Source organism: Nymphaea colorata, chromosome 5, assembly GCF_008831285.2.
Source record: "Nymphaea colorata isolate Beijing-Zhang1983 chromosome 5, ASM883128v2, whole genome shotgun sequence".
Classification (NCBI taxonomy): domain Eukaryota; kingdom Viridiplantae; phylum Streptophyta; class Magnoliopsida; order Nymphaeales; family Nymphaeaceae; genus Nymphaea; species Nymphaea colorata.
Window position 1 is genome coordinate 465,100 of NC_045142.1, and position 25,908 is coordinate 491,007.

General features: G+C 35.9%; 1 protein-coding gene across 5 annotated transcripts; it reads left to right on the forward strand.

The window, feature by feature from the left end:
• Positions 1-1,298: 1,298 nt before the first annotated feature.
• On the forward strand, positions 1,299-25,876 carry LOC116254156 (uncharacterized). Of its 5 annotated transcripts, none has more exons than XM_031629316.2 (19): positions 1,299-1,809; positions 4,598-4,677; positions 7,247-7,297; positions 10,494-11,036; positions 11,161-11,421; positions 14,128-14,193; positions 15,808-15,987; positions 16,734-16,785; positions 16,860-17,147; positions 19,000-19,110; positions 20,159-20,350; positions 22,281-22,559; positions 22,770-23,399; positions 23,934-24,445; positions 24,528-24,588; positions 24,682-24,750; positions 24,833-25,175; positions 25,270-25,420; positions 25,518-25,876. In XM_031629316.2, exons 1-17 carry the CDS (start codon positions 1,534-1,536, stop codon positions 24,917-24,919), a joined length of 3,738 nt encoding a protein of 1,245 aa, XP_031485176.1. In that variant the 5' UTR covers positions 1,299-1,533; the 3' UTR covers positions 24,920-25,175; positions 25,270-25,420; positions 25,518-25,876. The 5 variants fall into 5 exon arrangements, with proteins under 5 accessions (XP_031485176.1, XP_049933805.1, XP_031485179.1 ...); XM_050077848.1 differs by having other exon boundaries at positions 24,093-24,445; XM_031629317.2 differs by lacking the exon at positions 1,299-1,809 and adding an exon at positions 5,808-5,967.
• Positions 25,877-25,908: the final 32 nt, after the last annotated feature.

The window sequence follows — 25,908 nt, forward strand, 5'->3', positions numbered from 1 at the left end:
ATTCACTTGAGATTTTAATTTATGGGGGAAAGGTAGGAAACTTGACTTACAATAGCTTAATAACACACATGCAAAGTCAAGGTAGGAAACTTGACTTACAATAAGCTTAATAGCACACATGCAAAATCGTAGATAAATTTTGCATATTAGATTCAACATCGAATATAATTAGATGTCCGTTGGTTTACATAAGAAAATTAAATCTACTGTTTTGGGACTCAACTATTGATTAAGTATGAATCTAACTACTTTGATTTTAATTATGACACTCAGCTGGTAAATTATGTATACCGCAATAGACGAAATCTCAAACCCCTAGAACTTATACTGGCTACAGGTTACATAATTTTGAAACACATATTTTCATGCATTAAACCGTATATTCAGTTGCTAAAAATAGGTTTGTTACTAATTATAATAAGTAGTTCTAAAACAAACGGAAGTCTCTACATTGGCAGATCTCAATTTTCTTAGTCGCCAATCGGGTTTGGTATAAAAGAAGAGACAAAACAGTAGGTAGGTAGGATGAGTACATATGTGATATGTGTGACTTGACTAACCGTTCTCACACATGATATTATATTGAAACTTTAATTGGGTGTTTGACAACAATATTAGCACATATGTAACCCAAAGATTGAGACAAAATCCATCCCAAAATGTATCTAATGAATCTGCTCAAATTTTTAAAGTAGATTCCTTAAGGGGCCCTTTAACAATAGTAAGACATTGTTATTGTCCTATAATTTGCCTAACAAATTGGAACATATTCATAGATAGTTTTTGGGTAGATTCACAAGATAGTAACAATGTGATCCAAACATTTATTAAAGAGTTGTTTGACAACTGTAACAAAATTCTCTGCCACAAAAACATGACAAAATTCATTAAACACTTTTTAAAGTATCAAATGAATCTAACTAATTTTTAGGTTAGATGAACAAACTTAACATATGTTACTGTTTCAAAAACCTCTAAAGGTAACATGCTTTAAAGTTATTTTTATCATTTCAATTCCCAAACACACAACATCATGTGAGGGGCCTAACATGTAACATGTCCCCAAAATCGTGTGGGATTTTTTAATTATACTAAAAATTTTTGCCCTAAATGAAAAACTTGTATTTCCGATGTATCGACACAAATATCGCCTACGTTTACCGGATCAAGTGATGAAGTACCTAAATGTCTTTTCTGGTAAAGACGAGGGTTTGTTCGAACCGCTAGTGCCAGACTGTTCCTGGTATATAAGGAGGGGGAAGGAAGAGGGGAGGGGACGGTGTATTTTTTTTTTTTTTTTTCCTTCAGTCCTCGGTTTGGCGTCTGTGTTTATAAATAAATGATCTCTAGGAAAGGAAGACTCTGAAGAGAGAAAGATAGAGAGTGATGCAGTGGTTCCGTTAGATTCATTGATGCCGTCGACGGACGTCATTCGAGAGGTTTAGGGGTTTCAGGGGGAGAGAAAGGGACGAAGAAGAAGAGGGAAGGAAGGATCGGACGAGAGAAAGGAAGGGGCAACCCTAGGAGGCAGAAATGTCTTTAGACGATCGGTTGATTCGGTCTTCGTCATCTTTCAGAAGAGGTGGAGGTGGTGGCGGGAAGCCGTCGGCGTCGCCGCCCCTGTTGTTCCAGAGCAGCAGTAGCTCCATTAGGAGTTCCGGTAGCTCCAGATTTCAATCGCAGCGACAGAGATCTGCTCAGGCCAGGAAGCCTCCGGAGCCGCTGCGGCGTGCTGTCGCGGACTGTCTATCGTCGTCGCACCATTTCACACAGTCGCCGGTTGCATCCGAGGCCGCTCGGACGCTGCGGGTGAGTGCTGATCTCGGTCTGTTCGAAGCTCTGGCTGTTGAGTACGAGCGTGTGCGTGGGTATTTTTTGGTTTGTAAGAGGTTGAAAGTGTTTGTGGTTTTGGTATGCGGAAGCTTTGACGTGGTTTATAGGCCTCACGACATTTTTTTGTTTCTCTTGCATTCGATTGTTTCTCCTTTTCTTTATTCTATTGCTAATGCTGGAAAGTTTCTGATTTGCTGAATCTAGCGAATGTTTCTGTTGCCTTTATTTTGTTTCCCGAGCTTTGATCTTGGTCGTTCTAGTTTCCAAGCCCGTGATCTCGTGCCTTAAGTTCATCAAGCGTCCTGACGCATACATCTTTGGAGCGCGAGATCATCTGATTGACTGATTGGGCAGTAAGGGCTGATTCTACATGTCAGTATTATTTTAATTGGGTTCTGTTTATATCCTTAATTGGTAACTGTACTAGCATGACTCAAGGGCCTGAGCCAAGCTGCATTGGTGAAATGACAGATATCGTTTCCTGCATTCTTTTTCTATGGTTGGAGGATGGGATAGCATGTTACCGTTTCACAAAGGGGTGAATTAACTCCATCCTTTTGCTGAATGTGGTAGTCTGATTTGTATTATTTAATTTTTATTCATGCGGAGTAGTTATATCAATAGTAATATATAAACCGACACACGTCGTAGAAACCATATAGGGCCAGGAGCCCAATGATGCAAGTGCTAAATTGCGGCTTCGTAAAGGGCGTGCAAACACTAAAAAAACTAGATCAATCAGCTAATCGAGGCCAAATATAAAAATTAGTGTAATGAACGTAAGCATTGTTTGATCAGGTCAGGTTCACAGTCACTCGTTTCATAACATCAGTGTTGATGGAACTCATCATTGTTTATTCTTAGAGCATAAAAAATATATTAATTATCTAAATTTAACTGACATGGTAGCCTGGTTCTTGAATGTGGCGCGATTCTTATAATAGTTTCATCATTTTGGGCGACTCTTCATTCTTATCCAGTTCCATCTTTTTCAGAAAGAAGAACAGAAGACAATCTATTATTTAAACTGCAAAATTTACAGTTGGATCAGTTTGGAAGAGATAATCTGTAGCTTGACCTTGTGATCTTACTGGCTCCTTTTTAGTTTCCTAATCATATCTTTGTTAAGGTGGACAAAAAAAGGAGGAAAGAAAACTGAACTAAGAAGAGAATGAAAGAAAGGACTATAAGGACTTCTCATGATCTAAGGGGCTTTTGTCAAAGTCATTATATTGTTGGAGTGCTGATGGGCACTTTTGCTTGTCTGCATGCTATGTCACATGGGTGTGCGCCTGTGTGGTGTAGGTGCTGATACAGGTGCAGATGGGGGTGTTGATGCAGCACCTTTTTCAAAAAAAATTAGGTGTGGCTGCGGCGAGGATGTATATATATATGTATATAAATCATTTGTTACATAGTTATTTAATTGTTTAATAGCCTTATTAGTTATTATAAACTTTTGGATCACGGATAGTTTAGTTATATGTACATTTAAAACAATCCGTTCTGAGCTAGTTCGGCTAACTAAGCTGGATGTGCTGTGTCGGAGAAACACCAGCACTGGAGCCAGCGTCGATATGGGTGTGACACGGATACGGCAGCCATTTAGCAGCACCCATGTGACATGGTCTGCATGTAGTTTATTCTGGTAAATTTTGAAGGTTACAAAAATTAGGTTGGTGTATCTGTGTGAGTAGCTGCCAGTTGTGGTTATGGGAATTAGGGGCTAAAAGGTTTTAATCTTAATCTAATGGAGTTGATTTTTTAGGTGACTTTATCTTTCAGGCAGCTCAAGTGCCTTGAGTGAGTCTCAACTCTTAAGGTATTGGTTACTATCAACTTTCTCAGAAGAAAAATATCGATGAAAATTGAATTCCAGCTACGTTACATGGGTGCAGGGGTGTGGCGAGGATATACATATATATATATATATATATATGTATAATTTATGTAGATTTATCATATATATAAAGTATTCATAATATATATAATTATATGGTTGTTTTTTAGCTTAATTTTTGTTACTTTTTTAGTTTTATTACTATACATAAGAGAGGGAGAATGAGAAGAAAAAAAGGAATGGAAAAATTTTGAACATGAATAAGAGATGGTGCGGTTGGGGTGCGTGTTGGAGCCACACAGGCACCCGTTTTATGTCGACTTAGGTGCTGCCCTTTTTTGAAGAGTTTGTGTGACATAGAATTCCAGGCCTCACACTCAAGGATTTTTTTTTTGGAACACATGTTCGTGAAGGTTTCATCCTTTATTTTGTTATGAGTAAGCTCTGTAGCAATGTCATAGTCTCATAGATATTGGTATTAGCGCTATATCAGTTTTCTCACCTATATGGTATATTGGCCAATATGTAAAAATTATCAAAACATTTTAAATTGATTTTAAATAAAAAATAAAAAGGTAAACACAAGTTGGCCTTATATCATATTGTCAAGGGGCCAGTACGATATGTATTGGTCAATACCCTCTGATATGGAGCGATATGAACAACATTGCTCTTTGAGACTTGCATGCATTTTTAGTGAAGATATGTATATATTTTTTGAAGATATTTTTCTTTAAGCTACTGTTATGAGCTTTACTTCTGTTGCTGAATCTGGATACTGCTTGAGGTCACAAAGTTGTCTTGCTTCAATGTTCTTGTGCTACTGTAAAATTTGAGCCAACTGGCAAGTATTTCATTTGAATATAGATAATGAGTTTTCAAATGTCTTTCATTGATGGTACTGTTAACATGCTATGTTGGCAGGATTACTTAGCCACAGAGTCTACTAGAGAGATGGCCTACACTGTGTTGTTAGAGCATGCACTTTCAGAGAGGGAACGGAGGTATCTCTCCTTCTATCTGTGAGAACTACATATTTAATCTCATGCTTAACAAGTTACGCCCTCAGTCCTAATTCTTTCTCCAATTTTTGGTTCCACCTCACGAACTATTTCAGTGTTTGTGTATATTTTTTTTCTCTCCATTATTTTCTTCCATTCATTTCATAATTCTATCATTAGAAGGTCATTTTGTTTATGATTTACTAAATTCTTCTGTATGTTTCTGTCTTCATGGGTGGCCTTTTTTTTACGTGCTTTGTATTTTGTATGGTAGTGAAGTTTTTCTTTTTCATTCGTTATTGCTGGTTGCATATTCATGCCAAATTCTATATGTTCATGTCAAAATTTTTATTTTTCTATATTCTAGTTTTTCTTCGCGTTATTGTTGGTTATATATTCATGCCAAATTCCACATGTTCATGTTGAATTTACTTGTTTCTATTGTTTGTTTTCTTTACAAACTTTCTCCATTACTGCCTGTAACTCTTGACGAGTGATATAGATGGTGAGAAAACAAAATGAGATATCAACTTTGCATTGTACATGCTCTTAAGAGCTATGCTGTGCTTTTTGAAACTTTAAGGATGAGGATGTGGAACTTCTATAGAATAATCTAGCTTGTACTTGGCTTGGATTTGGAAGTAGTTGAGTAACTAGAACTTATTGACAGTTGACACGCAAGTAGAAGAATATGATGAGCTTTTAATCTGTAGCAGGTCTCACTTGAGCTGGCATGGAGCCTAAATAAGTCAATGAAATTCTTCTTGCCTGGCCTTTTCCTAGTCTGTTTTGTGTGATGTATTGGGTGGTGCTTTCTAGCTATACTTGATAGTGGCATGTATTGAGTCCCTTTTGGCTTTTCGTGCACATTTTGTTTCACGTACATTTTCCTCTTTCGACAAATTGTACCTTTGGAGCATAACCTTTGCAAAGGCTCTTTCGTAATAGAGGGATGCTATATCGCTGTTTCAAATTTGAAAAATTAATAATCAGCTTGATGGGAGTATTCCGTTTTTGTCATGCCTGGTGCTTGTATACTGGTTATTCTGCTTGTTTAGGATATGCTATTCTGAGTGAATCTTAATATCCTATAAAATTCTAACCTTTGACTTTCAGTTTTTATTTTCTTTTAGGATCTTTATCTGCCATTTCCACATGTTCATTTCCAACTTGGTAGCCGTGGTATACTATTGTACTTGTTATACTCGGGTGTTTCATCAGAAATAATAGGGAAAGGATTTGACAATGTCATGGACATAAAGATGCCTTTCAGATAAGCTTATACATGCACAGGTACACATATATACATGCATGCGTGGACACATGTAGATGCCTACATATGGTGTATGTATAGAATGTCTATAGTAAATATCCATGCACATCTACATGTGTATATATGTGTATTGCTGCTTTAACATGACATCAATGTAATAAAAATTGTTTAAGAGGGTATTCAAAACCTGTGCCCCTTTCCCTGTGAGTGCAGCTCTGATTTGCTGAACTCAATAGTCAACATGTTGGTTGCAGTCGGCCTCACCCTGTCACACACTTGAATCTGTCCATGATTTACATCTAGGATAGTAGACTCAACATTGATTCAAGTTACTTGTTTCCAGATGAGTCATAAACTCATAAATTTGTTAACTTATCCTAATAAATATTCTCTAGATTTTGTTGTGCTTTTGACATTGAAAACTTCAGTAGTACATGAATTTCTTGAGATTTTTTTATGATTTTTTCAATTATATTGTTTCATGTTTGAAAAGTTCTTAGTTAACTTATTTGACTATAGGATTCATATTTCTTTGTTTCATTAGTTCAGTTGCATTTTCATTGATGGGTAACTGTAACTTTTAGAATGTAGATGCATTGTGTGGTTGTGCCTGGTGTAATAGATGTAAGTCTGTGATGTGCCCTAGATGTTTTCCACTCTAATTATCATTCCAACATTGACGGTATGGGATGTGATTTTCACATCCCAAAACTCAGGATTGAACATGAAAGTCATGCTTTTTGTGTGTAGATTAGAGATTGTGAGGGTGTAAAAATTTTGGATGTGATTTTGCCAACAAAATGATGAGTGTCACTCATTTTTGCTATTTTCTGTCATTTCTTTTGGCAAATGTTTCACCACTTTTTTAAACACAGAGCTGCAAGAGCCATTGGTATATATCTTTCTATGTTGTTTACTTGTTTATCAATTTTTCCTATGTTTTTTTTTTGGTGATATATATATATACACACACACACACACACACACACACACACACACGGCCGTACCCCCTACCCGTACTCGTACCTATGTGACATAGGTTTAGAGTCTCAAACAAAATTTTTGTGTGTTCTTTTTCCTGTCAACCAAACCTGCGTACCTTATGCAATTCAAATGGCAAAGCTTTTGCCTTGAATCAAACCGATCCTTATTCTATTTTCGCTTGTTCTATGGTTATTCCCTTGTCGATGACTATATGAATTTAACCTTTTATAAGTTAAATAACTCTCCTGGTCATCTGCCTGATATTACGATTTTTACTAATGGTTGCTAATGGCTTAACATTTTTTCTCTTATCAGCCCTGCGGTAATTGCAAAGTGTGTTGGACTTCTTAAACGTTATCTTTTTCGGTGAGTTTCCTCTTCTCAGTTTATTCCTTTATGCATTAGTTTTCAGTTGCATTGTCTGAACCTTTATCTTTGAATTTCAGTTTCATGCATGTCTACCTTTTTTATTGGATCTGAAAATCAGTGTTGTGTCCTTAAATGTTTGACAGAATTATTCCATTTACTGCACTATTAGTTCTAGGCTTCTAGCATTAGGATAAGTAAAGTTAGCCTCTCATCCATTATTTCCAGTGTTAGAGGTTGTTTATTGACCAATTAAAATGTAAAGTATCCCCAGAATGTTTTGTTCGAAAGTTGAATCAATCAGAATGGTTTCCAATTTTTCACTTTTGGCTACTATAGAACATAGTTATGAAAATTATTCCTGGCATTTTCAGGAAGGTTCTTTTTGTTGAAGAAAACTAAGAAAATGTTTTAAAATCTAATGGATATAAAAAAATACTTGTGAAGTTATAAGGTTTCAACTTTCAAGTACTTTTTTTTTTTTGAAAAGGTATTGACAAAGGGCCACAAACATTCATAGTTTTTCTAAGTTATACAAGAAATAAAAAATAGAAAAAATAAAATTGAAAATATATTTAAACAAAGATTTTGTTTCTCCAACATTGGAAAATATTGTGATATTTATTTTTGATGGTATTTGAAGCTCCGGCAGTAGCTTTTGTCATTTTATTAATTCATTTTCAAAATAACCAATGTAGCTGGCTAGGTTTAGACTTTAGAATTGTCACCATCATGGCAACACTTGAAGAATGTCATTATAGTATTTGGTGCTTTAGTGCTTCTTGATATTAACTGCAAAATCTCGTGAAAGGTTAAAATATCGTGTACAAGATACCTATCATTTATTATCGTGATAATTGTGCAAGATTTTTTTTAAAATTCTTGCTTATATATTTTAAATACATTATTTTATTTTATATATATATTATTTTTTAAATCCTTTGTAATATTTCTTTGTGGTTTATGGAAGAGAATATTCAGTGGCTCCACTATTTTGCTTTTTTTGCAGACGGTGTATTTTTTCTATTTTTAAACTGTTAAAATTGTCATAACAAAAGCTTTGAAGAACATGGACTGCATAATTTTGTGATAATATTAGTGGCTATGCTTCAGAAGAAGGGAAGATCTTGTATAGCTTCAGGTGGCTTGGTGTGTAAGGAAAATGAATCTCCCCAATGGCCATTCTCACAAATATCATTCTCGTTATAATTGGCACTGTTTTTGTTGGGTAGTAATTTCAAAGTTCATTTTTCTCTGGAAAGTCTTGGGAATCTAAAATATAAAATATGTGTTTTTCATTTTTTTCTAAAAAAAATTGATAAAATTTCAACACAGTTATTAAAATTCAAATAAACATAAAATGTTTAAGGTATATTATTATTTTTTTCTTTGAGAAAGCCTGCGAGAATATTGTGAAGATATTGTGATAAATCACAAAATTTTTATTTTCACATTATTTAAAAAATTGTGTTTTTTTTTTTTCAGTTTTCTCATCTCTAGCTATTTTTTATTTTAACATGATATTTTGAATAAAACATGCTAATATTTGTGACAATGATGAATACTGATGTCTACCAAGATGAGTAATCCATTCAACATGATTTGATGGTTTGCACATGGACATGGATACATGTAGGTGCTCAGGTGGCAACTTCTCAAGAATATAACTATCATTGATATTTCTGAGAAACCACTTGCCATGTGTCTATTTCCATCATGTTGATTGGTTTATTTATGGTGGTGCATATATATATGTTAGAACACTTCTGTCAATGTACATCAACGTAATGCTTATCATTTGCATTTTAAAAGAAATTGTGTGTAAGTTTCACATGGGATCTAAATTCTTGATTTAGTGTCCATCTTCCAGGTGGAGTCTTGATGGATTATGGTAGTGTTTCTTACTTTTGCTTTACAAGGAACTGACAAGTTTCTTGAAAGATGACAGTTATTTTTTTTTCTGTTGTTTTCTTGATGCTTTGTTACTGCCAGCTGGGTCTATTTCTACTGTAGTATAGTTGGTACCTGTTTCTCCTTTTTTTGCTTGAAATAAGCTTGCAGAGGGAGCTGTTGATCACTGGACATATATGTTCCTATGTTCACACGTATGACTATTGGTGCTAGGGTTTCAACATGATAATTTCTTGAAATGTGGCTGTGGAGCTGTGACTTGACATATATGTGCATGTGTGCTTTCAATTAGTAATTTATGTGAAAGATGCACAATCCACACCTAAGGACCTAAATAGCCAAGTTGGGAAGTTGGTCAAACCCCTAAAGTGACTAATCGAGATTAGTTTGTCTGAGTAGGTCCAATTCACTCCTCAAAAACGTGACAAATAGAAATTATCATGGCACAACAACTGGAGTGCCAAAGTAATAGAAGGCATAAAATATCAGTATGAATAAAATGAACGTCACACAGGCACATACACAGAAAAAGAAAGAAACAAATATCACTTAACTAATATTAGGACTAGTTGGTGAACGAGTAGTCCTTGACTAGTTGCTCAAGTTGATTGACTAGTCCATAAAACTGGGTCCTAACGACTTGTACCCATCAGCTGGTTGGTTGGTTGCCAACTTATTTGACAGGTTGAGTAGTTTTCATTGGGATGACAACTAAGCTAAGGTCCACTTCCACTGTGTCCCCTCTTTGATTGACCAAGTTTGAAGGTAAAAGCTAAAAGATCAAAAGCATAATTAGATTGCAGGAAGGTCAGGCAATCCTGAGCCACAGCCAATGCATACCCATGCACCTATATCCATGTCTTGGCATATCAACAGGAGTATGTCACTGGAAGGGGGTGAACCTGCATTTCGTGGTTTATACTGCTTTCATATTTGGGTAGTTGCTACATTTGACTGGAAATAAATGTTCAAGACAGTTTGCCAAAAGAATGCAAGGACGGCCTGTTGAGTTTCTGTTATTGGATATCAATTCCGATGACCAATTTGTACTCTTATTGGATTATTTTGCGAGACATCAGATTTTGATGACTTGTTGACGCAATAATCCATTGTGCAGAATAAAATAGGTGCACTCATGAATTTACTGCTGTTGCACTTGTTCATTTTTCTTGTATGGAATTAATTAAGAGGCCTAGGATTGCAACCGTGTCAGATTGAAAACCTAAAAGATGACCACATCTTAATTTTGTGATTGGTTAAACTTTTCCTTCTTGTTGTGCTATAGGTACATACCTAGAGAACAGATCCTACAGCAGATTGATCTTTTTTGTGTAACTTCAATTGCCGAATGTGATACTGTCACCAGTAGAAAGGTTTCTCCATGGTTAAATCCAACAAGCCTTCAGGTTGGAATGTCATTGGCACCTGGAGCTGCCGCATCTCCTCCAATCACTTCAGCAGTTTTTGCATCTGCTTCTCTTGTAAAGTCCTTGAACTATATTCGTGCCCTGCTAGCTCGGCATATGCCAAGACCATCATTTCAGCCTGCTGCATTTGCTGGAACGTCTAATATTTCAAAGCAGTCTTCACCAACGTTGTCCTCTTTACTCAGTAGTTCATTTAGTTCTCAGTTAAGCCCGAGTGCAGCTGTGAGCAGGGAACCTCCTGAAACTAAAGAAGCTATTGGTTCATCTACAGTGAATCTATTTAGCCTTGAAAAGATTGATGAAAGCAGTGTTGATTATATTGCTACTGATGTTCTCAAATGGCGTTGGCTTGGGGACAGATGTCAGCAGCACTCAGTCACTCCATTTGGTGCAAGTGGCAGGTATCTCGATAGTGTGGAATCCATTTGATTATTTGTTTTAAGTTTTGTTTTAGTAATTTTCTTATATTGGATCTTCTACTGGTTGCACGTGAAAATGAAATATTTTTCCTTTTCTTTGACTTAGTGATGGTGTTTTGAGTTCCCCAGTCATCCACACACATAATTTTCGAGAAGTGGGTGCCGCAGCTCTACTTGTTGATCTGGAGAGGAAACAAAAAGTGCGTTCTAGAAATGACTTTGATACTCAATTTATCTCTGATCCAGATTTTGAGCAGCTGTTGCAGCCTTCTACAGTTACTGCTGCCTCAAATATTGCCTCAGCTCATTCACATCTAAAAGCAATAACAGCATCAAAGCGTGCAAAACCTGGTTCTCGTCAAGTCTGGTGAGCTCCTCTATCTTTTTTCCCCCATTTGCCCTTGTTTTTCCTGTGTTACATCTTACATTGTCTACTCCAATATTTTGTCTTTAATGTCGTTACTGTATGCCCTCTTGGAACCAATGCACCATTTATAACATCTATCTTTCCAAAGCAACTTCGCAATTTTTTTAGGGGAGAGGATAGGAAAGTGACAGGTTCAAGAGAAAAAAGAGAAAAAATATCAATACTGTCTTTCCATCAAACCTTGATCCCTTCTTTCAGAAAGCACTCGCTTTTCAATGTTTTTATACGTTGAGGAAAGAAGATTTTTTTGCAGGTTGTTGCGGTAACAAAGGCCCATTTCCAGGAGAAAAGCTAAGTGTAGGGCATCTGTTGTCATATCCAAGAAAAAGGTTTACATTTTAGCTATTTCAGGAAAAATCGTTCTTGGAACTTTGGAGAACCAGTTTAATTTATTAGTTGAAAGCATAAGATGTTTAAAGTGTAATGCCCAACAATAACTGCTTTTGAGCATGGGGAGAGAAGTTTGTATCAATGCGATAGAAAAGACTAATTTGATTACCAAATTAGATTTTATCATATGAAGGAGAAAATGGAAGCTAGCTTGACACTAGCCCATCCTGAACATTTCTGTATGTCAGTTACAAATCTAGTTGGCTTTGTTAGTGGTGTGGTGAAACTAATGTGATGGCTTATGAGTGGTGAAGGTCGATAATTGTAAAGAGAAGAACTGTCATGGTGAGTAATTCTGAGATGCTTGATGGTATGTTAAGTGAACATTGGAATTAAGTCCAGAGAGGAGACCATTCTTGGTTGGTGCATGTCTATTTTAGAAGTTTTTCCTGTACCAATATTATTTGTAAAATGAACTGCAATGTAAATGGCTGATATGATGATAATGCGGTGGCTGAGTATCTCGATGGTGGAGCTGATAAGGCTACAATATAAATGTTGGAGTTGATAAGGCTACAACATATATAGATTGTAACTGAAAGAATGACACAGCATGAATTAGAATTTTCCTTTGTTTCACTCTAATTCTTCATCTTCTTCCTCTAGTTCTATTATTGATTTTCCTCATTGTTCCTTTCCCTAATTGAGTTATAATGCATTTACTGTAATCAAGATGAGGCATAATACACATTTGCTTGATCTGAAATAAAATTTCCAAGGAGAAGAAAGGTTTACTTTGGAGGGTACTCCTGGGAACAGATCTAGTTGAGACTGGGTCTTGCCGGAGAGAGGAATTGAAAGGATGGGTTGGAAACAAAGAATAGAAGAACTTGATTATCCAAGTCTTTTTCAAAGACTTGGATAGTGAATGAAAACGAGATATTAAAGTAGTTTTAATGATTCAGTAATATTAACTATCTGTTAAATTATATATGTATGCTTGTATATATGTATGTATATGTGCACGACTGCACGTACTTATGAATGGAGATGCCAGATGTTGCTGGAGGACTAAAAATTGAAAATCCTCCGCTAAAAACACTATGAATCATTGATACAAACATCTGAATCATTGGTGCATCATAAACCATCACTAATTTTCATGTGATGTCTGTTTTGTACTGACAGATTTTTAATTTTTAGGCAGCCGACAGCATCTGCCACACGAAGACATGTACTCCTCCATGTATTTATGTATACATATCATGTGTGTGTTCTGTGGTTTGTTTGTCTATGTGAAAGTATATATCAGTATTCATAATCTCTAGACACACAAACGACTCACACATGTATGCATACATTTTCTCCTTTTTTTTTGTACTTCTATTTATTTTTCTGTTTCTTTTCTGTCGCAGTTCTGGTCAGCTTTGGGTTTTGCGCAGTACGGGACTAGCCATTGACTATCTTCAATGGCTAGAGTTGGGTAGCACAGGGGCTTCTTTTCTATATAAATAGGAGACTAATCCCTTTGCGTTTAGCACTTCTGTCTTGGGGCGGTAGCTAACCCAGGGGCTTCTTTTGTATATAAACAGGGGACTATTCACCTTGTGTTTGGCACTGCTTCTGCTGATTTTTAGTCAATACATACCTTTTTTATGACTGATCCAAGTGCCTACGTGCACTTTTTGTGTTGAGCCATTGAGCATTCAGTGTGCTGTGTTCTATTGTATTACGTAAGCCTTTAAGAGAGAGAGAGAGAGAGAGAGAGAGAGCAGCGCCTTTTGCTTCTAAATTTTTGGTACATCTCTGCCCCCGTTTTCACACCCTTGCATGGCTGCTTCCATGTGATATAGGCGTAGCACTGTTCAAAAGTCAGGAGAAGGGGAGCTTTGATAAAAGCTGGAGAAAAACATCAAGTTAATGTTTACTCTTGACGTAAAATTGTGAAATAGACTTAAATTATGTGGAGACTTGGTAAAATGCAAGGAAAACTTTAGAGGGACGTGTTATTTAGTTCTTGATTGAGTTGAGAGAGGAACGACTTGCATTGCTGCTCCCTTAAGAGAGAGCAGTCCATTTCTTGTGGAAAACACTGAGCTCATACATGCCGTATTAGATCTCTGCTAGCATAAAACTTCGTGTTTGCAGTGCCATTTGTTGGTTGTCTCTTTTCCTTCTTTGGAATGAAAAGTAGTTAATGGATTTTATTCCAATCCAGCATAAAATTGGGTCTTATTGATACAGTTCCATGTGCATGTGTCTATCATTAATGATGACATATATTATCCAATATTCATTCTGTTAGCATTTCTGCAGGGAGGAGGCACCACCAAGCACATTTCGTCTACGTTCTCGCCCTCTATTTCAATATCGACATTACAGGTACTGAAGCCTTTTGACTTTGTTATTTGCACTGGCTTGCAATTTGGCTTTGTTTAGCAGAAGAAATTTTTGAAAATTTCGTGTTGTTGGTGTGGTTTGTTCTTGTATTTGAAACAATTTTATTTTTTTATCCACATTTTGATTGAGGAATCAATCTCTTAATGAAATTGTTCAAGTTTTCATGTGATGGGTCAGTGTCATCATGTGTAATATGTATAAATTTTATGACTTTATGTTTCTTCAACTTTTCATAATGGAATGAGTGTTGTTGTTGCTTTCAGGAAGCAGAGCTTTGTTGTTCTTTGCATAAATTATGTGATTGTTTTTGTGGTTGGGCACTTCTGTAGTTATGTGTATAAAGAGTTGGGCCACCTACTGCTCAAAGTCATTTTCTTTTTCCTGAACTGGAGCTTGTTATTCTGATTTTCATGCATTACTCTGATTGCTTTTATCCTTTGACAATACTGTCTGAAATAAGATAATCAGGGCATCAACTGCTCGTATTTAATTTATTTCTGAACTGACAAATTGTGTTGGAATATCAGTAACTTCTTTTTTATCTTTTGACTGGTTTGGTTTATGGGTTTTTCAGTTTTTTCTTGGTGCTTTAAAATTATTGAGTAATGATTGTCAGGTTCTCAACTTTTAAATCAGAAAATGAAGTTTCGTAATTTGTACTGATGTTGTATGATATGAGAAGTTTCATGTCTGATACAGTGGGATATAACTTCAAATCTGGCTTATTTTGGTTTACATTTTCTTAAGAGTTTGCCAATTAATACTGTCGAACTGTCTTGCTTTTTTGTACTTTTAGAAGAATCCAGGATTAAGAACATTGTATCTCGGTGTGCAGGTTTCCCTGTTTGGAGCTAGTATTGTTGTACTGGGTTTCTTCTTTTTTAACACAGCGGTTGTCTAGGGATGCTCTTTGTTGATACTGGTTATGTCTGATCAAATTCAGCCTGAGTTTTCCCCTTTGTCACCGTTTTCACCAAATAATCATCAGTTATTAGTATTAGTCTACCACAGTGCTTGCACTTGTAGAGAGTATCAATTTCCAATAGTTGCTTCACATCAAGCAATTAAACTGGCTTTCCATTTTAAAAATTCCACAATTGACAACTTGGAAATTGTTGTCCATGACCAATTCCCTTTTTTCCACTGGAGGACGTTATAAATTATTTGATTGTGTTTTCAACTCTCGGTGCAAGTAACAGTTTCCATTTGACATCATAGGCAGAAAAAGAAAGTAATGGAAGTGATATGAAGATTTTGACATTGTTTTTAAGGTTGCAAAGCTATTGGAGAATCCAAATACAGTTTATACAGTAAAATTAAAACTTCAGTGTTTTCTATTCTTGAATCCACACATTAGATTGGTTTGATTGTGTCATATTACTATGGAGTATGGACTGAATATCTTATACCTTTAAACTTTTAAAACTTTCCACATACCTCTTCATGTAACTGGAGATTATTGTTTCCCTTCAATGTTGGTCTGCATTTTTCCAATCTCGGCGTTCTTCCTTTTCTTTTCTTTTTTTCTTCTGTATGGAGGATAAGTTCACTTTACTGTTTCTCTAAGTTTCCAACTACTCTTGTTGTCTGGTACAGTGAACAGCAGCCTTTACGTCTCAGCCCTGCTGAAATTGATGAAGTTATTGCAGCTGTATGTTCAGAGGTTTCTGTTACAAATACAAATTCAACTCTTGCACCATATAGACAAACAAGTGGTAGTGGAAGGCCTATTACAGATGTCGCTGTCAGTGTTCTTATTAAGCTTGTAATTGACATGTAAGTTGCTTAATTCTACTGAGCTGCATAATACTAGTCCTTTTGCTTCCTTGTTCTCTATTGCCTATCTGATAAGGTGTCCGGGTGCTTTGGTGATTTGCACTGAACTTTCTTTAGGATTGCACCATTCATTTTCCATAAAGCTACCTTGTTGAATATGACAAAGGTCTGGAAGAAAAAGGAAGGAGGGGGGTTGGTTCTTCCTTCCTTTTGTTGGTGATTGATGTAGAATGTCTTAAAGAGTTTCAGTTCTATTTGTTTTGCTAAATTGTTTGAAGATTCTGGGCTATGCATGTGTCCAGATTATGGATGTTTCCCAATTATTGGTTCTAGTATGCAACAAGTCTTTGGATTGCTTTCTAGCATCTGCCTCCCAAAAGCCACCGTACATGTATGTCTAGGTTCAGTTGATTGTTCTTTGTAAATGTCCCATTTTGCTTCAGTGATGTCAACTTTTGTATGTTGTGCTGGATTTACCACTCTTTTGCTTTGTGATAATTGGCAATGAAGGTAATTACCTTGTCGATCATATAGGCAGTACTTGAAAGGACAGAGTCCTAGACAATGTAACTGAAGAAAAAAACTCACCTATCCTGTCGAAAGTTGCGCAACTGGTTATCTGGATTTGTATTTTACAAGAACAGATTCAAGCTTGTCCTCCATTCTCATAAGAAATGCATCATAAGTCCTATTAATTTCTCCTTTTTTGGTTGTTTTTCTTATTGAGTGCTGTACATTAATTGTAGGTATGTGATGGATCCTTCAAGTGCTGCTCCTCTGGTTCTGTCAATGATCGAGGTACTTCAAATATTTTCTGATAGGAGCTTTGTCAGATTATATTATCGGCATCTTACTATTATTAAATCTTTCAGGAGATGCTAAGCGCTTTGAGAGTGGCCACTAGGGTTCGAGCATTTGATTTGATTTTGAATCTTGGGGTTCACTCTCAGTTGCTTGAGCCTATATTTTCAGAAGATTCTCCTATAGTTGAAGAGGAGGAATCTTCTCATGAACAAGGCTTTAGTGGTGGGGTTCAGTTTGGAACTGTAGCCAAGAGAGGTTCAAAGTTGCCCACACAATCTGGAACTTCCTCTGCAGTTGATTGCTTTGAATCATGGCTTTTGGATATCTTATATGAGGTTCTTCTTCTTCTTGTTCAGGTATGATAATATCTAATGATATTTCAGACCTTTAGTGTCGAACATATTTCTTATTTTGGATTCTTATGTTTACTAAAAGGGTATATCATAGGCAAGTTTCTGAACAACTGTGAGATGAAGTTGACCTTCTTAACATTGTCTAACTGACATACATCAATTAATATGTGAAGTTAGGACCGCTCAAGGGCAGGTCTTTCTTATCTTTGTTGCTAAAGTTATTTGCTTAGATGATATTTATTGATAATGTGAGTTGTTGGTTAATTATCCAGTTTGTGATGTTAACTTGGACTTTGTGATTACTCGTGTACATATAGGAAAGGTACAAATGTGAAAATTCTGTCAGTTACATGTTTCTGGCTTTGGGTTTCTCAAGTGATACGTTGTTACAATGGTGATTCAAATTGATGAGAATCTCTCTTCCAACAAACCGTAAATTTTGAGTCGTTGCTTTGATACCTGCAACATTACAGAGGTTAGGTGGGAAGCTTACATGAGGTTCTCATATTGGAAGCAAGAAGGACGTCAAATTAAAGATGGTTTTGAAATTTCACTTTAAAAATATAAAATGACTAGCATTGAGAATCATCAATGCCACATTCAAAGCATGAATATTCAATGAATTCTTACTGCTGGCACTTAACTTACATGTGGGGATGAACATCCATAGTTTCACAATGCCTTCAATTTTTTCAAAAGTTTATCATGAGTATGAAGATGGGAAAGATAAAATGGTTCTATGGAGGACTGGGGGAGCATGACGCCAACAACTTTTTTCTGGCATGATGTGACTAAATTGGCCCTTGCAATGGGAGAGGAGAAAGTGTGATGCTGGAAGGATGTGATCATATGGCACCTTTTACAGATATTGAAATATTAGAAGCTATAGTGCAAGCTGAAGGTGTCTTAGAAATTAGAATCCTCATGACTTCAGGATTGACTCTTGACTGGGCCATGTAGACTGAGTGACTTGGTCAGTACTTGATGCAGAAATTTGTAAACATTAAAGAATGCAAAATGCTGGTGCATTTGTAAAATCATGAATAGGTCAGATATTCATGCTGAACTGTTAAACTACATTTACTAATCTTAAATTGGTGGTTTTGGTTGGGGGGGTGGGGTGTTGAGGTTTGGTTTGCTATGAACCATGATACCTTATGTGCTTGTTTCATGGATCTATGCATGAAAAATTTGAGCTGACCATATATGTATGTGTTTAATATGGTTTTATTACCACTTACACCACTTACTTGTTAGTAGCTTGTAATAGCCCATAGAATTTTATGTACATATACTGGAAACGCCCCATGATGCGAATTTTGAGCATATTTGTATTTGTATAGACTTATGTATCTTCATATTCGGTCAGCCTCAATGGACATTCATAAAATATTCTAACATGACCTTTTCAGTCCCCTTTTATACATAACCGGATTGATTAGTTGTTTTGGAATTGTTAAAAGCTTTCTAGATGACTGGAAACTGGATCATTGTGTCTTTGAGTTACAATCATTTTCTTCTAAAGTTTTATGATATGACTCAATTCAGACAAGCACTGAATTTACAAAATGTATAGTTATTATCTAGACAAAACAGAATAAGGTACCATACCATGTTACACATATGTTTGTATTTGTTTCTTTTATTTTCATTAGCCATATCAATTGATACCTTCATCATGGACTTCTTGGTACTCCTGCATTCTGTTTCTAACACATTGCACAAAAAGTTTGCCACGAATTTTGGCCTGACGCGTAATTCCCCAAATGAAGAACTTTCTTGGACAGTGAAGTTCTATAATGCTATTAGTTCCTTACCTTTTTAAAAACTGATTGGCGTTCCATGTTCTATACAGAAAGAAGAAAAGGAAGAAACTGTTTGGGCTGCTGGTTTGAGCTGTTTGCTTTACTTTGTTTGTGATAGTGGCAGAATTCAGAGGAAAAGGTTGAAGGGTATAGATGCTAGGGTGAGGAAAAATTTCCAATTTATTTTTGTGTCTACAGCTTCATTTTGACCATTACTTTCCTTGCAAGCTATAATTTGAGTTTCTTGCTTCCTGAAATTAGAGTTTCTCTAGTTCTCATCTGTGTGGAACTCAATCTAAAATATAATCACAGTTCTTGATGCTTGAAAATTGACTCATGAATTGTGTCAAAATTCAGGATATTCCCTGTGGGCTCAAATGAAGTTGCTGTATTGTAAAATTTTACATAAGTAAAAGCTCTGGCATCTAAATGAATGTAAGATGCTTGAGGAAAAAGGACTATTATTTGGTAGCAGAGTGGGGTAGTCCACACTCTTTATGTATTGTGAAACTCATAACAGAACTTGCAGAACTCCATTAAGGACAAGGAGCCAAGTCTTTCTGCCGTTCCCCTTGCCTCCAGGATATTGTGCTGCATTGGCTTGTGTATGGGGTTGATTCACAAAAGTATCGTACCAAGGACAACTCACTGTCCAAACAGTTATGAACATCAGTTAATAGGTTAACGTGCTCTTGGATGAACCTGAAACTACTGGCGGTAAACTATCGCTGGAAAATGTTTGAAACTCAAGTACATTGCATAATGGATGCATCTACAGTTTGCTCATTAAATTTATAGTTTCTAGAATGGTGCCCCTTAGCAATTGTCTGAATGGGCAGTTTGATGGATCCAATGAAATGCCCTGTTTGATTTGAGCAGAAGTATGAACTTGGCAGGTTGTAGATCATGTTTTTCTCCTTTTAAATATTGGATTCCCTGATATGAATCTATTTCTTAGTTTGTCCTCCATGTTAATCAAATCTCATCCAAAAGCTTGTAGACAAAATTAAACTGTAATGTAAACAATGCAACTATAAATATTCATAGTTCATACTGATTGGTGTAAAATAATGAGTAAAACTCACTCTGGGTAAGCAATTATGTTGTACTAGTGGAAGACATGCCAAGTAAATGTTTGTAATTGAGTGATTACATGAACGTTGTCTTTAGTCTTTACTCATTGATATATTTGTTGTTTTCATTTTTCAGGTTATTAAATCTCTTTTGGAAACAAGTCGTCAACATTCATGGGCAGAAGTACTTCATAGCAAGCTTATATGCATGTTGATTAACCTTTTGTACCAAGTTCCAGATGGCTCCAATAATGCTGTTTCGGAGGTTCCATTTCTTTCTATTGAACAAGTTGAGTCACTTGGTGGAATTGAGTTTGTCTGCATGGAGGTAATTCTGACATGCTGTGCATCAGTTTACTGTCTGAGTTGGTTCACAAAATGTTGGTTGTATATTCTTTCTACTGCTGCTTTATTATTAATTATTATTATTATTATTATTATTATTTTATTCATTCATGTCCTTGAACTTTAATCAATTTCAGTATTTCCTGAAGGTGGCAAATGTTACAAAGTAAAATAGTGAGAGTTTCATATCAATTAAAGCAGAAAGCTGGGGGTAAAATTAATGCAATGCGGTTATAAATGTGTAAAAGGGGTTTAAATTATGGTTTAGTGGATCATATTGCATAGTCTCATTTCATATCCTGGCATGTCTTTTGAAAAAAACTTAAAAAGATCACATAAAAGTAAAAGCTGGAAAATGAAATTTTATGATGCATTTGTTTATTATCTTAAATGATATAAACTCAATCAATGTGTGCTAGCAGACCCTGAAATCATTATACATGAAATATTAAAGTACTTTTAATGAAATTTTATAGCAAAAACAGCTGGATCATAGACCTAAAAGCATGATCTGTTCTGTAGTTATGAATTATATTTACTGAAAAATCGTCTTCTGAATTAGAAAACCTGTCTAATATTGCATATGCAACATTCTGTTTCCGCGTCTAATTTATTTGTTTTTGTAGACTAGCAACCAGCAGGAAGGTCTTGTTTCTTTTATCTGCTTGTTTAGGTTCGCAAATATATTATTGGAAATGACACTCAAACATGGTGATGTAGAGATTACTTCTCTGGAGTATGCATCTTGTGCTCTACGCATGTTTACCAAATCATAAAAAGCTATTTTGATATCCTTCCACTTTCCTAAACACAACCATTTTGTAATGTTACTTTATAAATTTATGTCTAATAACCAGAAATTAGTAGTCCAATGTCAATAAATTTTAAAAAAATCAAATAATGATACGTAATTCATAAGTAACTTGTGATTGATAAAATGATGGAGGTGCTCTAAGTTAAGATCACCTCAGCAAGTTGGCTGTAATGGCAAATTGTCCTTGTAATCGAGCATTTCATTTCTTGAATTTGGGTTGAGTTTCAGCAATGCTTTCCAAAGCATAGCAACATGTTTATGTTTTTTGGTTTCTCACCCTAACTCTTACAAGCTTTTAATGAATATTATTATAGTTTACATCATTCCTTATTTAGTGAAGGTGTTGTAGCATATAATTTGGCATTTAATTGCACGATCTATTATCTGGCCACAAGAATTTTGTTACTCTTGTCCCAAGGTTGATTGGATTATAATATTCAATAATCTATAGTCCCTTTACAATGAGTTTGATAAAGAAGAAAACATGAAAAGAAAAGAAAAACCTGAGATCATTTGAAAAGATCTCTTATGGCCATAATTATAGCTTTAAAAATGTTAGGTGAATTCTACACTTGCACTATTCGAGAGTAATTTTGTTGTCATGTTACATTTTTTCACTGTTTCCTGTCTATCCCTAGTTCCAGGTTCAGTGTTTCATGTAAAAGTTCCCCAGCTTAAAGGAAAAATACTATTTTCATTTAGTATGTTAAGATGTTCAGTCTTATGGATAGGGAGGTGGAATTTAATGTCAAAGGCATGTCTTGCAATTTAGAGGCGAAAGGCACTTGTTATAGAATTGTGTATTTGTTAGGTTTCTTGTTGGTTTCAAGAAGATAAGTAACTCGTGAATTATTCTTTCCCATTTTATAATCTTGATGAGATTAGCTTGTCCAAGGAACAGGCATATAGCTGAAAAACAGAAAGATATTCCATGTAAACAGTATGGTTTTTTATTACCTCCATAGTCATGTCGGACAGGCTTCCCTGAATGGACCATTGGCAAATGTGAGAGAAAAGATCAATTTTTATTTGTCTTTCTGAATGAAAATTCTGGTATTTTGAGAATTGTGGATATATTCATGTATGGATTTTATTGCAGTATTCCAGGGCTAACTCAGTCGAAGAAAAGAGGAACCTCTTTGCAGTGTTTTTTGACTATATTTTGCATAAACAAAGTGAAATCACTTTGTCTGCTGGAGGTTCATTTTACAGCAATGATGAGATTCAGCCTCTGGCAATGATGCTACATTTAGTAGATGCACCTGAAGCATTCTATATGGCGATCAAGCATGGTGTGGATGGCATAGGAGGGCTCTTAAGAAGATCCATTGCTTCAGCTATATCTAGTTATCACGTGTTTGGCCATTTAAATGCTGCTGTAAGTTGTACCATCAGACGTAATTGAATTTATTTGCCTCTTGGGTTTTCCCTACATTAAGCTTTCTGATAAAGTTCTTGGTTCTTCTGATCATCATGTTATAGGCTGTCCTTCCAGGGTTTAGTGAAAAAAGTTTGATAAGTCTTTACTGGGTGTTTCAGTTGCTTCCAAATATATTATTTGAGTAATATATCCTTCGGTCTTTTGCAGCTGTTGGAGAATGTTACATCTGAGTTTGATTCAACAATAAGCATGGTTACACATTTGGATGGAGAGTTCTTTGACATGATGCAAACTACAAAAGTTTTCAAGTCCTTTGAGAGCATCCAGGACAATGCTGCAGATTCTGATTTTAATTTGGGGAAAGTAAGACTTGCTTGGGCAACACTTCATTCCCTTCTTCACTCAAAAAGGACTGCATACCGACAAAATGGTTATATTTGGCTAATTGAGCTGCTTGTTTCTGATATCATTAGTGAAAGTGAGACAAGCAGTATCTCAAATATAAGAAAGCTGCAGGAGGAACTTGAAATGATTGTGGTCCAGGATGCTTCATCCCCACATGTGGTTCGCTTAACAACATGGTTCTTGTGTGGTCTACTGAAGTCAAAATATAACTATATTCGGTGGGGCTTTCTTTTTGTTCTGGAGAAATTTCTTATGCAATGTCAAATTTTGTTAAATAAAAGCAATTTGCAGCATGTAAATGGTGATGGGGTAGTGAACCATGACATCTCCAGTGAAAGTTTGGAGAAAGCAAATGCGGTAATTGGAGTTATGAATAGTGCTCTTCTCTTGGTGGTTTCTATAAATGAAACGGATCGTATCAATGTGCTGAAGGTATTGCCCCTTTCTTTATCATTTTTACTGTTTGTGATTTCCTTGCTGACATATTGGAACTATGCAAAGGCTAGTGGCCTTGTCTCTCGCAAGTTTTATGTTAGCATTGTTGTAGTAACGTTGATTACTTTGCTGCACATGTAATTAGATCTTGTTTGTGTGATTTCTGTCAGCAGTATGCTAATGGTTTACATCAGTTTGAAATTTAAAATTTCAACAGTGCCTCAGCTTCTATGGTTTTAATTTCATTTGTTTGGGCGATGTTATCTTGACTAGGCAGAGAGTACAATTTATAGTGATTCTTTCAGAATGTACTATTAGAGTTATATCTTGTCTAATAACATGTTTTATCTTATATTCTTTTGATAATCATATGAAATTCGCAGCATGTATAATTTTTATTGTAAAATTTTAGGTGCATTTTAAGGTCTTCACTTGTCCATTGATTTTCACAAGTTGTAAAATTGCACCTTATTTTTAGCTAGATGATATCTCGTTTGCATATGTCTGACCTCTATATTCTCATTTGAGCAGATGTGCGATCTACTATTTTCTCAATTATGTCTGAGATCATCTTTTGATTCAAAAGCTAGTGCTGGTCACTCTCCTTTTGGTGACGTCATTGGGGCTAGTAACTTCTTTTTTGGTCCAGCTGGAAATGGGTGTGAAACTGATACAGTGCTTCCTCTACAGCAAAATATGCTTAATGGAATTGAGCTTATCGGGGACAAGGAAAACAAACATTGCAGCTGTGTGTCTGATAGTGAGTCTGCATCAATGGCAGCTATGCTATTGAGTGGTCATGCTAGTGTTCCGATGCAATTAGTAGCACGCATCTCTACTGATTTATTTTATTGGCCGTTGATTCAACTTGCTAGTGCTGCTACAGATGATATTGCTCTTGGTGTATCTGTTGGCAGCAAAGGAAGGGGAATTTTACCAGGATCTGCATCTGACATACGTGCGGCTCTTCTCTTGCTTTTAATTGGTAAATGTACCAGTGATCCTGCTGTGTTTCAGGATATTGGAGGGGATGAATTTTTCAGGTAGTTTTAGTTTTTTTCTTTTTAGCATAGAATTTTTGGACTTCGAGTGCCTCTGATGAATTGAATTTATGCTGCTTCACAGGCGATTGTTGGATGATACTGATGCAAGGGTGGCATATTATGCTTCAGCATTTCTCTTGAAGGTATTCTTTTTTCATCTGAAAGTATTCAGTGATCCGAGTGTTTAGTTTCTTTTATTCAATTTTGCTTAGATACTAAAACGTGTGTTCTTTCAGAGGATGATGACTGAGGAACCTGAGAAATACCAGAGGGTGCTTCATGATCTTGTCTTTAAAGCACAACAGGTTTGCCACTTCAGTTTCATGCTTAACGCTCTTGTTTGTGGGACTCTACAGTAAGGATTTGATTATGCCTTTGTTTCAACAGAGCAACAACGAAAAACTACTGGAGAACCCATATCTTCAGATGCGTGGCATACTTCAGCTGCTGAATGATGCTGGAGCCCAACTATGATGAAAAAATATGGTATTATTAAGAAATTGTACTATGGTGCTGAAAACCCAGTCGTGGAGGATTAAACTTTGTGCCTTCCCTGAGTTCCTTCCTGTTGCTTCTGAAACTAATGTGACAAGGTGATCTATGGATCAGACCTCGTGCAGAGACTTTTGGTTATTTCCTGTTGCTTCAGAAGCTTCAGGTTACTGGTTGAGCCATCAGTCACACAAGCTTGCACCATCAGTCAAACAAACTTGCACAACATAGCTGCTAGGTGTGTATAACTAAGTTTAAGAAGCAAACTGAGTTTTCTAGATTTTTCTGACTTGAATTGTAAGTGCTGAAGAAGCAGTATGCTCATGTTGCAGGTGCTCAACTGTACAGGCTCTTTCCAATTACACATCTGTTGCACCCAGATTGTATCGTTAACCGCATGGTGTAACTTGAATAATTGCTTCTTATTTATTCTGCCATCAACCAATTCCAGTCCCAGATTGATGACATTTTTTTGACGTTCAGGTATGTTTGCTATGCATGGTAATCAGTGATTTTTTTTGCTTTTACATGCTTATGCTTCTATATTTACTAAGGATCTATCCCTCCTTTTGCATGACAGCTGAGTTTGCTGGAAGTAGAAGATGGCTCTTGTCTGTGCAATGTTGGGAGTCCGAGGTGTATGCAGGATTTTTGTGAGGCATACTCGGGCATTCTGTTCCTATGTTGCGGTTTTGCGGAATTTTTATGGAGGGATCTTGATCTGGAACAATTTTCTTGGTCGTAGGAGTTTAGGTTTAATAATCTAATTGCTGAATTATTTATCATTGTGAAAATGCGGTAAACAGGCGTTCATTATTTGTGCAAAGATGTGGGTTGTATTTGTATGTATTTGTAATGATTCTTTGATTGATTCAATTGTAAATAATTAGTTATTGCGAACAATTCTGCCATATGAATGCCATTCAAAATTTTGAATCATGCAGTCAAGAGCACCACCAACGGTTACCACT